The 14,689-nt window shown below is 38.5% G+C and overlaps 1 protein-coding gene across 1 annotated transcript in view; it reads right to left on the bottom strand.

The window, feature by feature from the left end:
* The window catches only part of CNKSR3 (CNKSR family member 3), a 78,251-nt gene that overhangs the window by 44,373 nt on the left and 19,189 nt on the right, over positions 1–14,689 (bottom strand). The window contains exon 2 of the mRNA XM_081346779.1: positions 1,098–1,261. Coding sequence (XP_081202905.1) covers positions 1,098–1,261 — 164 coding nt within the window. The remainder of the gene's footprint in view (positions 1–1,097; positions 1,262–14,689) is intronic.

Consider the following 14,689-nt stretch of genomic DNA (forward strand, 5'->3'; position numbering starts at 1 on the left):
GTTAAGGGCAAAAGTGTGATGAAAAATTCTTTCCCACCATTCTCACTGATGAAACACTATATGCTTTTGGCACCCGCTCATAGGATTGAACAAGCACTTCATCCAAATGTATTCCTACCGTGAAATAAACTACACAAAAGCAACAGCCATTAATGAAAAGGGTGAGAGTGAAGGAAAGTATCTTACTTTAAATATTTAGAGACAACCATGTCTATTTTTGCATGAGGGAAAGGGGAGGAGAAAGTCATCCATGAAAGATTTCCTTTCCAATGAACTTGCTCTGTCATATGAGTTGAAAAGCTCCAAAACCTGACCAGAAAATCATCCTTCCCAATCCTCAAAATACAGATTTCCCCATATGAATGCCTCCTTGAAAAACCCTTGGTGCCCTCTCACTTTTGCAGAACTTAGAACATGGAATGCATCCTCCCACATGCCTTCAACTAGACCAGGGGTAGGCAACCTCGGCTCTTTTATGACTCATGGACTTCAACTCCCAGAATTCCTGAGTCAGCATAGCCGAGGAGCCGAGGTAGCCTACCCCTGAACTAGACCCTTTATAATCGATGAGCAAGATATACAACAAGATATGACCAAATCACATTTCCAATCATCTCTCATCATTAGGCCAGCTGAAAAATGCTGGAAAGATAATACTTGGAGACCCATGTGTTAGCCATCCCTGCTATGCACACCCCATAGAACAAAGCTCCCCAACCTTTCTGGGTTGGCGGCCTGGAGGGAAAGGGAGGAGCAGGGAAATGTGTGCACGCGCGAGCATTCGCAAATGGGCGCATCCATGACAGCAGTGCTAGCGCTCCCGCACATGCGCAAGCGGGCCACGAGCATCCGGGGCGGTGCTAGTGCCGGTGCTCATGCACATATAGGGCACTAACACCTGCACGCATGCACAACTGGGCTATTAGCGCCCGCGTGACACTGGCGGTGACGCTAGGACCCCCACGCATGCGCGCAAATGGGACCGCTAGCATGAGTGGACAAGGTTCACACACATATGCACGCACTCACCAGCCATTCCTGCAGCCCAGTGGCCAAAAGGTCTACAACACATCTCAACATTGATTTGATCAACTCACCAGTGCACAGAGGAGATCCACAGCCTCTAAAACAAGCTCTTGGTGTCCAATCCGGGTGACCCCGAGTTCTTCAAGATCTTGGTGGGAAATCTGTAATAGCTGAGCACCATTTATCTTCTCTCGTTCAAACTTTGGGACATACTGCTGAAGACAATCATCCAGACCTACATAAAAAAAACAGAGCCAATGTAATCATATTTCTTTATTTAATTTTAATTTAAAACCATGCACATAAATATCCCTACAACTTTTAACCCTGGTAAATAAAACATTCCATGTACCAATTACACCTAATTAAAAAAATTAAAAGTAAAAGCAGAAGACGCAAAAAAAAATATTGAAAGCAGAGAAACATTAAAAATACAAATGTGTCTGTGTTGTTGTTTTTTAAATGCTTACTTGGGATAACCTTGTTGGAAAATTCTCAATGCCTCTAAGTCAGGGGTCTTCAAACTTGGCCCTTTTATGACTTGTGGACTTCAACTCCCAGAATTCCTCAGCCAGCATTCAGGATTCACACAATTTGACCTTGTGCTCTCCAGACCAGAAGTACTGTAATAAATTGGGTGGCAATGGCTGCCAAAATTGTGTTCAACTTGTGTTCAGTATAGAGAATTGTGTCTCAAGGTGCTTTTTCAGGAGCCCTTTCTTGTTTTTTCTTTGAAGACGTTTCTCTTCTCATCCAAGAAGCTTTGTCAGAGCTGAAGAACCTTCTTGGATGAGAAGAGAAACGTCTTCAAAGAAAAACAAGAAAGGGCTCCTGAAGAAGCACCTTGGGACACAATTCTCTATACTGAACTCAAGTTGAACACAGTTTTGGCAGCCATTGCCACCCAATTTATTACAGTACTTTCTGGTCTGGAAAGCACAAAGTCAAATTGTGTAAACCCTGAATAGTTACATAAAACTTTGGGTTAAGTTATCAGCCTTTAAAAGTGCAGGAGTTTGTGCCTTATTTCATTTAGCACTCTACAGATAACAAAGAAATGGGATAAAATGAAACTCTGGCATGCCAAAGAAAACAATGCAACTGTTATTAATCCATTAGTTCAATGTGCTAAAAGCTTCTTTGTCTGAATAAATTCTATTCCAGGGCAACAATCAGAAAATCAAACTAGGGCACCTAACAAAGAATCTCTCAACAACTTAGTTCAGCAAAAACCAAGTATCTAACTTTAATTCTTAGGCAAGTTATACAATATATGTGGGCGGCACAAAAATCCAGAACACCATTTTTCAGTACAGTATAAGCACTGAATATAAACTCAGGCACATCATCCTCAAACAGGTGAGTATGGAAGAAATGACATCTCATCCAAGTACTAAATAGAGGGGAAGTACCATCCTAGCTATTTTTATTAAAATGCAATGGTTGTAAAACATTACTCTACAAAAGAACTGCAAAAACCACCTTTCTCTCTCAGCGCTTGACCAAAGATACAGTACAACAAAATGCTAATGTTTTGGATATGTAAATAATCACTTCTTGGATGTTCTAAGGAAAACTACATTCCTTCTACACCCAGCCCCCAAAAACACTTTCCCAGCCCTACACAAGATTCCACCTTTGCACTGTAGCTGAATTAACAACATTAGAGTATACAATTGCTTCCACACACACAAAAAAGTCACTAAGCTAGATTAAAATCATCATGTTCCATATAAACAAACACTAAAAAAGGAGAAGGGGTGATGTTTGGTCACTCATTTTTAAAGTAAACATTGTTATGGGAATAATTTACATTTAACACTAACTCAAACGTGTGTTTTGAGGAGGATGTTAATACAGAACTGTTTTGCTTCTAATATCAGGGTACTCTTTTGAGGAAACTGAATGGATCTCTGTAAAGAGATCTAAATTGAGATGTTCAGAATCCATATGCACATCAAAATCATGCATACTACAATACTGCTGCAATCACATAAACTGGAAGACCCTTCAAGTAGAGTCTGATGCTTGATAATTTCATGGATACCTCCTTGCAATTTTCTTTACAAACAATGAGGAATGTGTTTGTTAAGCAAAGACTGTTTTTAGATTACTTCCATTCCTAGATTAGTTGCATCCCCTGGAAGTCCTTACTATAAAAGAGAACAAATGTTCATATATTGTAGAGTTCTTGGCAATAAGATGACAACAGTTTTCGACTGTTGCCTTTTGGGATGTTCTTCAACATCCCGGGATAAGTTAGACCAGGGCTTTTTTTGTCATAGAACGCTCAGAACGGAGTTCCGGCACCTTTTTTGGATGGAACCTTGTAGGGTAGGGAAGGTGGGTTGTATGACATGTGTGAGTTCCGGCACCTTTTTCTTTTACAAAAAAAAGCACTGAGTTAGACACTTGGCATTTGGGGGAGGTGTCCCATCTATACTTTACCCCAGGGGTCTTCAAACTTGGCCCTTTTACGATTTGTGGACCAACTCCCAAAATTCGTCAGCCAACATGCCTAACTGAGGAATTTTGGGAGTTGAAGTCCACAAGTCATAAAAGGGCCAAGTTTGAAGACCCCTGCTTTACCCTGTTTTGACCCCGTTTAGTTTTTCAAAATCAGTCAAAGCTAGCTATATGATAATTTATTAAATTTATTATGCCACCGATCTCAATGACTATGGGTGCCTCACAACAGCAACAAAAAATACAATAAATAAAACATAAAAGCTAGAAGACAGAAGACAAAAGATGGCAAATGAGATAGATGTATGAAATGAAGGGAGAGGATCTCACTCTCCTTCATCAAAGGCCTGGATAAAATAAGTAGAGGGGGGGCCATCTGGATCCCTCATTCCAGAAGGCAGATGTTACTACAGAGAAGGTGCATTTCCAGGGTTCCAATAGATTACATTGTTTAATGGAAGGAATATAGAGGACAGCAAAGCTGCAGGATCTAATTGGTCAGGCAGATGTTATGGGAGACAGGTGGTAACCAAGCTCTATGCCACGTAGGATTTTATAGATAATAACCAGTCCCTTGAAATAACTTGGCAACCAGTGTAGCTAATGAAGCAGAGATGCTACATCAATACCGCCACTGCATTCTAGACCAGTTGAAGCTTCTGAGTGATTTTCAAAAGCAGGCCAAGTACATTGCAATATATTCAGATAACCACTTGTGTATGAGTCACTTTGCAGCTTGAGGGAGATGGGTGGTCTAGATTATATATGTGTGTGTGTATGTAAATTAAAAAGGTTGTATTGTTAATATTTATAGTGAATCCTTTAGCTTACTCCTACTTGCAGAATCAATGTGCATGCATTCAAGACCATGCCAACATATACTGAATCACACTGGTTTTGCTCATCACTTATATATCATTGTTATGATGGCCAACATTATTTGATCAGTGCATACAGAGGACTGACAAAACAACAGGGTTTAAACACTGTGCTAAGTCAGGAAGCTTTGCCAATCATGATTTATTTCATTGGCAAAGTCTATAAATCATGCTAAGCCAAAGACTATCATTTTTAAAGCATAGCTTGTTATGTCTGAAGGACACAGTTGAAAGCACAGAGTAACCAAAATAGAATTTTAACTTCTGAGTAATTTCTATGACTGAACCAGACTACACTAACATAAGAGATTTAAAGGAACAGGACATGAAACTACTGCTGATCCAGTGTGCTAGTTACCTCAATGAGTAACAGCTGAAAACGTCATCTGAGCTTTCTCACCAACAAAACTGGAAGAGACTGGTAGCAGCAGTCTAATTTTTAAAAGAGAAAAAGCTGATGTTTCATAAATTCTAGTAGTCTCCATGTGCAACTCCCTTCACTAAAGGGAAATTATCATTCAACAATGCCAGGTTAGTTAGGTTATGCAAATTATATTGTCAAATGACTGAGAAAAAACTTCCCATTTGATCATTCCAAAGCAGACAAAAAAAGGTGTTTGCGATTTCAACAATTTACAGAGAGGTTGTTGTTACTAATATTATAGGTCATTTAAAATTATGACACCCTTCCCTCGCCTTAAAGCAGGACTGAGGCATATTCTCCGAAAAGATCATAGATAGATAGTATAGATCAACTCTAAGAATAAACAAAAGAGAAATTACAGGTAGTGCTCAACTTACAACTGCAATTAAGCCCAAAATTTATGTTGCTAAGTGAGAAATTTGTTAAACGAATTTTGCCCCATTTTATGACTTTCATTGCCACATTCATTAAGTGAAGCACTGCAGTTGTTAAGTTAGTAACACAGTTGTTAAGTGAATCTGACTTTCCCATTGACTTTGCTTCTCAGAAGGTTGCAAAAAGTGATCACATGACCCCAGGACACTGCAGCTGTCATAAATATGAAATAGTTTATTTTATTTTATTTTTAATTCCATTTATATCCCGCCCTTCTCCGAAGACTCAGGGCGGCTTACAAGCTTAGCAGTAGCCTTCATTCTATGTATATGCCTGCTTGTTAGGGCTTTCATACACCCCCCAAGCGGCATTATTACAAAGTCAGCTTAATTGCCCCCAACAATCTGGGTCCTCATTGTCAAGCATCCAAATGTAAATCACATGACTATGGGGACGCTGCAATGGTCGTAAGTGTAAAAAGTGGTCATAAGTCACTTTTTTTCAGTGTCATTGTAACTTCAAACAGTCACTAAACGAACAGACTACCTATACAACAATTGCACATTATAGCAATTGTCTTCAGTTATAGCCATTATTTTGCTTTCAACTCCTTTCCAGTAAGGATGGACAGTATGAGGCCATCCAGACATTGCCATAACTCGTACTACTCCTTACTATAATAAGACATTTATAATACAACAATCATTGGTGTCAATATTACAGCTGCTGGGAAATGTAATTCAGCATCATTAGTAGGATACAGTTTCCCCATACCTGCAATGTTTTTTATTTTATTTATTTTTTTATTTTAATCCCATTTATATCCCGCCCTTCTCGGAAGACTCAGGGCGGCTTACAATCTAAGCACAAATCAAATGTGCTTAGCAATAGCCTTCATTCTATGTATATGCCTGCTTATTATTACGGCTTTCGCACACACACCCCCAGCGGCATTATTACAAAGTCAGCTTAATTGCCCCCAACAATCTGGGTCCTCATTTTACCTACCTCGGAAGGATGGAAGGCTGAGTCAACCTTGAGCCTGGTGGGACTCGAACCTGCAATAATTGCAAGCAGTTGGTGTTACTTAAGGAGGCATTAGCCCACTGCTCCACCAAGGCATGTGATCCCAGAGTAACAAGTAACAGAAATGGGAGCTGGATAAGGCCTGTTATGTTTGGGATTTTGACTCCTGGTTTACTTAATAAAATGAGCTTTCAAGTACAATACTGCAAGATTAGGAATAGTTCACCAACCTACCATATTCAACCAACATGTAATCTTTCAGCACGACACACGAGCTGGAGTTGAACAAACAAAATGGAAACAAAAGCACATTCACCGATTTTTTTGCAAGACACCTGGTATTTCAAGTTTCAACAAAATCATATACAAAGGCTGGTGGCTTGCAACTATCAGATGCAGTATCAACTGAACTAAAGAAACACCTGCCCAGAGAAGCAAGTTTGGGCAGTATGTGTGCCACCACAAAACCATCTGGATGGGTATTGCTGAAATATGACACCCATTTAAAGCTGAATGTTGCCTGGTCAGAATAAGATCCCAAACTGGTAGTTTGCATTCTTTCAGGATTTCCTGAAAAAGGAGAACAGCCAAACTGAGGGGGGAGGGGAGGAGAGAAGAAGAGAGGAGGAAATACTTCTAATTCCTCATTCTATATCATTCTGGAGAAAATGTGGTTTAATTTTACCTCTTGCATTTTGTAGTGAAAGAAAGATATTTGCTGAAATATTTCAAGTACAACTAGAATCTGAAGCCTCAAGAAAAATCAGTCAAAGCAAGTATGAACTAGCAGGTAAACCAAAGGGTAAAACTAAGTCATAACGTACAAACCACAATGGCTCAACAGTACAACACAACACATCAAACCCAGCTTGCAGAAAACCTCATCATGCAACATTACTGCTCATATACTGTGGTGTTGCAAAAAAAAACCACATTACAATTTCAGTACATTATAATTAAATGCTTGAGTGAACAGTCATATTGGCACCAACCTCCAAAGAAAGGTCAGTGCCACATAATGTAGTACTCTTAACAACTGGGAGATAAAAGAGCCTCCTTGACAAATGGCAATACAGGCAGAGCCCTCCTTTAGTGACTACAACTGGGGCTGGTAGTCACTAAGCAAATTGTGACAGTGCTTACAAACTTACTTCAGCTTCCCTCTGTTTTACAGACTTGCAAAGGTATTAAATGTAGTCACTGGTCACAAAGTTTTTTCAGCACTGTTGTAACTGCAAACAATCATTGTCCAAGGCAGTTGCTACACAAAGGTGGGGAGGCCGTCTCTCAAATATCCCAGCTCTAAGTTGTTTTAAACTTTTAGACTCAGTCCTGATCCTGTTAAGCCAGTTAAAGACTAGGGTTACACATGGGGCTATGCCATAATGTTGTTTGATTTCTGACTTAATGTATTATGAGAACCCATAGCCAACTATGGCTTATTTAAGAATCCATGGCTTAGGTGTTTTGACAATTTCAATGCTTTCATCCAGAACCATCCAGCACTTATAAAGCCTCACACATTATACTGATACTGGCTTTCTATTCCAAACAGCGATTTGCTTATCAGAATTTAATTTTAATTTAATTTAATTTGTATACCGCCCTTCTCCCGAAGGACTCAGGGCGGTGAACAGGGCAATACATAATAAAAACAGGATACAAAAATTAAAAAGTAATTAAACAGCAATGCCCGTAAATAAATTAATACACATTAAAAGTTAAGACCAATTTATAAAACCCAACCCCATCCCATCAGGCCAGGCCGGATTGTTCAAAAAGAAAAGTTTTGAGATCGCGCCGGAAGGAGCGAAGGTCAGGGGCCGTCCGGAGCTCAACCGGCAAGCGGTTCCACAGGTCTGGCGCGCCCACAGAGAACGCTCTCCCCCTGGGGGCCACCAATCGACATTCTTTGATCGGAGGCACCCTGAGGAGGCCCTCTCTGTGGGAACGCACTGGACGGAGGGAAGTTGCCACTGCAAGCGTCATAACCAAGCACCTGAATTTTGATCACGTGATCATGGGGATGCTGCAACAGTTGTTAAGTGTGAAAAATAGTCATAAATCACTTTTTTTTCCAGTGCTGTTGTAACTTTGAACGGTCACTAAATGAACTGTTGTAAGTTGAGGACTACCTGTACTTCCACCAAGTAGCTTCATTTGCATATTAAGAAAGAGCAAGGAGAAAAAGTTAGAATCTCAAAATAATGAGCTTACTCAGCTGCTGCAGGGCCAAGCCCCAGTGAAGTATCTTCAGAACTACCCCTGTAATGTCTCTCATCCGTAAACTCTATTCAGCAAATCATTTTAATTGGCAAGCAAATTTAAATGTTCTAGAATCTATAAAAAGAAAATGCACCAATTCAATGTTTGTATACTAGCAGGATTTCAGGAACCTCCCTCCTTCAGATCAAACCAACACTCCTAATGATAGTTCAGTATATGAAAGCTCCTCCAGTACACTTTTGTTTATAAACAGTAATGTGGTTTGAGTTATTACTCAGCTGGGGTGACCAAAGAGGAAGTTATGTATTTTTTTTAAAAGCAGAGCATTCCCCACCTCTGCTGCCTACGTTACTACCATTTGTCCCAAAAAATAAACTAGTCCCACCCAGTCTGAAATGTGGAAACCAATATTCAGTATTTAGATTCTAGGAATCTAGGAGATTTAGATCTATTATACTTTAGATTAGTCTGTGGGTCAAGAATCTGCAAATGCTGCATACAGGAACAGAAAAGTAAACATACTTAAATGTCTACACTGCACTTTTCAGTGTACACTTCTATATCCATATGTTTTTGTTTAAATCCAAATACAGAAGTACAAACAGATTAATCCATGAAGGTTTAGGTCATCTTTTTTAAAAAAAATAATGCTAGATTTTAACACTCCATAAGGTATTTTGTGGCTCATTTTTGCTGCAAGAGGATAAAAAAAAGTAATTTCTTTCAAAATTAAGAAAAAAATATATTACTTTAGAAACAAGGTTTCTTTGATGCGGAATACAACATTTAGAAAATAATGCCAAGTAATTTAATCTTATTTTGTTGAAAACTGTTTTAAGGAACTACCAGATTTTGAAAAAAGATAAAAATCTCAAAAGTCAGCCACTCTTTCTAATGCTTTGTTTATTTCCAAAACTGCCCATGAAACATTTAAACTAGTGCCATCCAAGAAGACCAGGTTCAGCCTTTCCAACTAGAGTTTTATTTATAGCATTCCAAGCAAACATCTGTTAAGTCAACAAAGGTTCTATGTTTTAGCCGGTCAAGCCCAAGTTTATTTTAAATTTTTAACTACAACTGCAAAGATTTGTTTATCATATTACAAACTGCTCTTTGTACTTCACTCGTATGAGAGTTGGGTATCACAAAACATACCCTGCTTAGTGCTGAATTCACACCCCGTCTTCCAAGATCACATATGGCCTCCCGTTGAGAATGGATGTTACAAGACTTGTTTTGAATCGCAAGGACTCCTTTGGGTGAACTCTAATAATTAATAGGTTGGCATTTATTCCCATAACGAAATCAGGAAGCTATGTTGCAATGTTACTCGACATGAGGAAAGACCTGGGTTAGTGTGTGAATATCTCCTCCTGCTGTGTGACACAATTTTGAAGATTGCGACAGAAAAATTGTTCAAATCGCCATAATGTCTGCCTTCTCAATTTGATGTGATTGGAGATTAAGTGCCCACAGAAACTGTGGTAATACTGATAAACAAGTCAGAAGAGCACCATAGGAAGTGCACATTTGCATGTAGTGCTTTTGAAGTAAAAGAGAAAAAAAGCATGCAAAACAGATGCACTAGAGTAGGTCTGTGAATGTAACCCCTATCTGTAGCACCTTAAAGCAATTCCATCTTTTTCCAGGATCAAACAGGGTTCTTTGAAGGTGAAACAACCCTCCACAGACCTCCATCGAAGCTTCTTTTGGAGACGAAACCCACAGAATACACAGGTAGTCCTTGACTTACAGCCATTCATTTAGTGACTGTTGTAAGTTACAACAGCACTGGAAAAAAGTGACTTATGACTGTTTTTCACACTTTATGACCATTGCAACATCCCCATGGTCACAGGATCAAAAACTAAGGCACTTGGTAACTGACTCTTATTATAACTCTTATAACTAAACTAAACTTTAACAGGTTTGTTAAAAACAGATCCTGCCAAACCAATCTTATTTCATTCTTTGACAGAGTGACTAAATTAATAGACCAGCGAAATGCTGTGGACATAGTATATTTAGACTTCAGCACAGCATTCGACAAAGCAGACAACAAGCTGCTTCTTGATAAGCTAGAAAAATATGGGATAGACAGCATCATCACCAGATGGATTTGTAACTGGCTGACAAACTCAATGAGTAATGGTACTACCTCTAAATGGAAAGAAGTAAGTAGTGGGTTACCACAAGGTTCCATCTTAGGCCCAGTACTCTTCAATTTCTTCATCAATGATTTAGATGAGGGAATTGAAGGGGAACTCATCAAATTTGCAGATGACATTAAGCTGGCAGGAATAGCCAACACCCCAGAAGACAAGCTCAGGATCCAAAAAGATCTTAACAGACAATGCCCCCTATCCTCTAAACACGAAATTTAATGTGGAGAAAAGCAAGATTTTACACCTAGGCAGGAAAAAAAATCAAAGGTTCAAGTACAGATTAGGCAAAACCTGGTTCAAAACCAGAAACTGTGAGAGGGATCTTAGAGTCAGCAGTGTGCGGCAGCAGCCAAAAAAGGTAATACAATCCTTGGTTATATAAACGGAGGCATAGAATCAAAATCACGTGAAGTATTAGTACCACTTTATAAATTCTTAGTAAGTCCACATCTGGAATACTACATCCAATTTTGGTCACCACATTATGAAAGAGATGTTGAGACTTTGGAAAAACTGCAAACAGCAGCAATAAGATGATTAAGGACCTGGACACAAAAACATATGAAGAACGGTCTAAGAAAAGAAGGATACTAGCAGTATTCCAGTATTTGAGGGGCTGCCACAAAGAAGAGGGGGTCAACTTATTTTCCAAAGCACCAGAAGGCAAGACAAGAAACAATGGATGGAAACTAATCAAGGAGAGAAGTAACCTGAAATTAACAAGAAACTTCCTAAAAAGGAGGATAATATAACCAGTAGAACAGCTTGCCTACAGATGTTGTAGGTGCTTCATCACTGGAGGTTTTTAAGAAAAGGCTGGACAGCCACTTATCTGATATGGTATAGGGCAGGGGTAGGCAACCTCGGCTCTTTTATGACTCATGGACTTCAACTCCCAGAATTCCATGAGTCATAAAAGAGCCGAGGTTGCCTACCCCTGGTATAGGGTCTCCTGCTTGAGTAGGGAGTTGGACTAGAAAACCTCTAAGGTCCCTCCCAGCTCTAGTCTCATTGATTGATTTTTATGACAGTTGCAATGTCCCAGGATCTAGTTTTCCTAACCTTTATCTAGACACAAGATTTTCATTCAATTTCAACCCCATTCTTATTTCCTGCAAAAAGAATTACTGGATGAACTATACTCTGTATTTAAGAACATGCTCTGTTAAATTGCTCACTGAAGCAATATAAGTGCTTGCATTTATGCAAGCTCCATTAATGCAAATATAAATCATTTTATCATCAAGAAAGTTGTGGGAAGTGAATGAGAGGCAAATAAAAGACCTGCTGTGCCAGATATGGGACATTATTATGGGGAGTTGATATTCTTCTCCAACTGTACTTGAATTTTATGCAGGCACAATTTCTGCTTGGCTAAAAACCTGCAGCCAGCACCCTACCATGCTCCTACTAAGTCAATAAGCAGCTTAGCAATGCAAGATTTGTATACCTTTGGAAGCAACTGATAAGAAGGGATAAAAAAAATCAAGGAGAGATCCACATCTTATGTTAGCCATATTATTTATGTATGTGAAAATGAGTCAGGTTATGTAGAAGTTAAAGGCACCTAGAAACTTGGAAATTGTAAGCTCTAGTCCTGCCTTGGGCAAAAGCCAGATGGGTGACCTTGTCTTTGAGCCATAGGAAGAAGGCAATAGCAAACCAGTTCCAAAATTGTGCCAAGAAAGCAGATTTGTCCAGGCAGTTCTGGGGGTCAATAATGACTCAATGTCATTTAAAAGAGGGGAGGGGTCAAAAAGATGCAAAGGTTAGGACTGCTATGCTGCAATTTAGTCTATCAAGGTGGCTTTCATTCAAGATGGTGCTTCATGCTAATAAATGATGCAGTTCACCATGTTGTGGCAATATCATCTGCCTTCATTTGTACCTTTGTCAAGGAAAGGGTCTCTTTGAAACTTGTATAGCCCCTTTGCTTATCACAAAGCTATATTAAGGCCTTCCATCATACATTTATCCAATATTTTTAAAAAACTGAGGGACAGAACCAATAATTATGACACAGAATAATAGCATATATTAAACAAAGCATATATTATTATATAGTATAGTATAGGTAACCCAATGTATGATGGGTTATTTAAGAACTGTTCAAAGTTATGACAGACTAAAAAAAAGTTACTTATGACCCATCCTCAAAGTTATGACTACTGCACCATCCCCATGATCATGTGTTCACACTTTGGGTGAGCGGCAACCAGCTCACATTTACAACCAGTTGCAGCATCTTTTAGTCATGTGACGGCCTTTTGCAATGTTTTCCCATATTCTGGCAAAAAAAGGCCATTGGATAAGCTGTATTCAGACATATGACATGATTTGCTTGACAATCACAAGATTCACTTAACAATCATGACGACTATCCTAACAAACATCATTAAAATAGTAATAAAATTGAGTTAAATCACATGATGATTTGACTTAACAACAGCATTGACTAATGATCAAATTACAAGGCTCTACTGTGATCCTAAGTGGAAGATTACTTATAATTCTATGTAGGGATGGACAGCATAAAATATATATTTTTAATAATGCATAAAATACATCATCATGTACACTCTGAAAACATTTAAGGACTGTTATATTGAGCATGGTAAAAAAAATATCTGGAATTAAATTTACAATATTCAGAAAGAAAAGTATTCTGGCATGCTCATGGCTTAAGGGGGGGCCTGCACTTTCATTATATTTGCTATATGTCATCCTGAATGTTTTCAGCCATCAATTTGTTGAGTATTTGTGCTTAATTCAAGAGAATGTTGTTCTATGAAAATACTCTTTGAAACAAAATGCAAGCAACAAGAGGTAGTGTAGTCTAGTGGTTAAAGTGCTAAATTAGGACTGGATAGACTCAGGTCTAAATCCACCCTTAGCCATGGAAGAGAGAGAACCATAAGGGATTAATTTTCTCAGTAACTTTAACAGACAAAGCTAATGGTGGTAGTTACAGTTCAGGAAAGACCTCCATGCCTGCCTTAAAGCTGTCTTATTTTTTTTTCAAAGAAAAGCTTGTCAAATTAGATATATGAATTAAATTTCCAAGCAGATATATCTGAGAACTTGGAAATCACTGTACATTCCATGAATGGTTAGTTGCTCATATTGCCAAAAACCTATAAATAACTCACAAGAGAATGACTTTGTCATTTAGAAATAACAAATGCATTTGTGCAAAATAAGTCTATTTTCTCCTTCCATGCTTTACATTAACTATTTGCTTTACATTATCATGCCAGCCAGGGTTCCTGAAAGTTAAAATAAATCAACATCTGGAGGGCCACAAACTGCCCATACTTGAAAACCTACTTTAGTTCTTTAGTGCCCCACATGACATATAAACCTCCTATTTTATTATCCCACTCTCACCCTATGCCTTTCAATCAGTATTTCTTTTATTCTGGATAGCAGAGAGAAGAACTGCTGGTTACAGATGTTTCTGTACGACAACTCCCAGCATTTATTATTCCTGGCCACACTAACTGGAGTTGCTGGGAATTTTATAGATACCCATGAATTTCATAGAAATCTAATTGCAGATATAAGAAGAAGTTTTTTTATTTGCTCTTTTGCTTTTTCAACTTTAGAAAAACCAATTTCTGACTTCATGCTATGGAGGGACAATCCCAGTTTCACATTACTTTTAGTAGAAAAATCAGACTTGTCTCTATTCAGATCATCATATGCAGCCTGCGCTTCTCAGGAAAAGTTACTTTACTGTAGTACTTACTGTACATATCCCACCCTACACATAGCAGACACTCAGCAATTATTCAGTGCAGGCCATAGATATTCTTTCACCAAACATCAAATCTTCAACTTTATATCTCCAAGCTATTCACATTGAAGTATTCAACAAAAAAAATCACCTTTCTCTCTTATTTAGTAAGCTTCAAGCATTCACTCTTATTAAGAAATCCTTGAATCTGTGTCAACAATAAAAACTGCTTCACATCAATGTAAAAAAAATGTAAAAGTATTATTTGTCAACAGGCACACACAAATTTTTAGGGGGAATGGAGCTTGTGTTTATGTACATTCACAGATCATATGATACTCACTGAGACTAAATCAAGTGACCATAT

The sequence above is a fragment of the Vipera berus genome (assembly GCF_964194415.1).
Source record: "Vipera berus genome assembly, chromosome: 1".
Classification (NCBI taxonomy): domain Eukaryota; kingdom Metazoa; phylum Chordata; class Lepidosauria; order Squamata; family Viperidae; genus Vipera; species Vipera berus.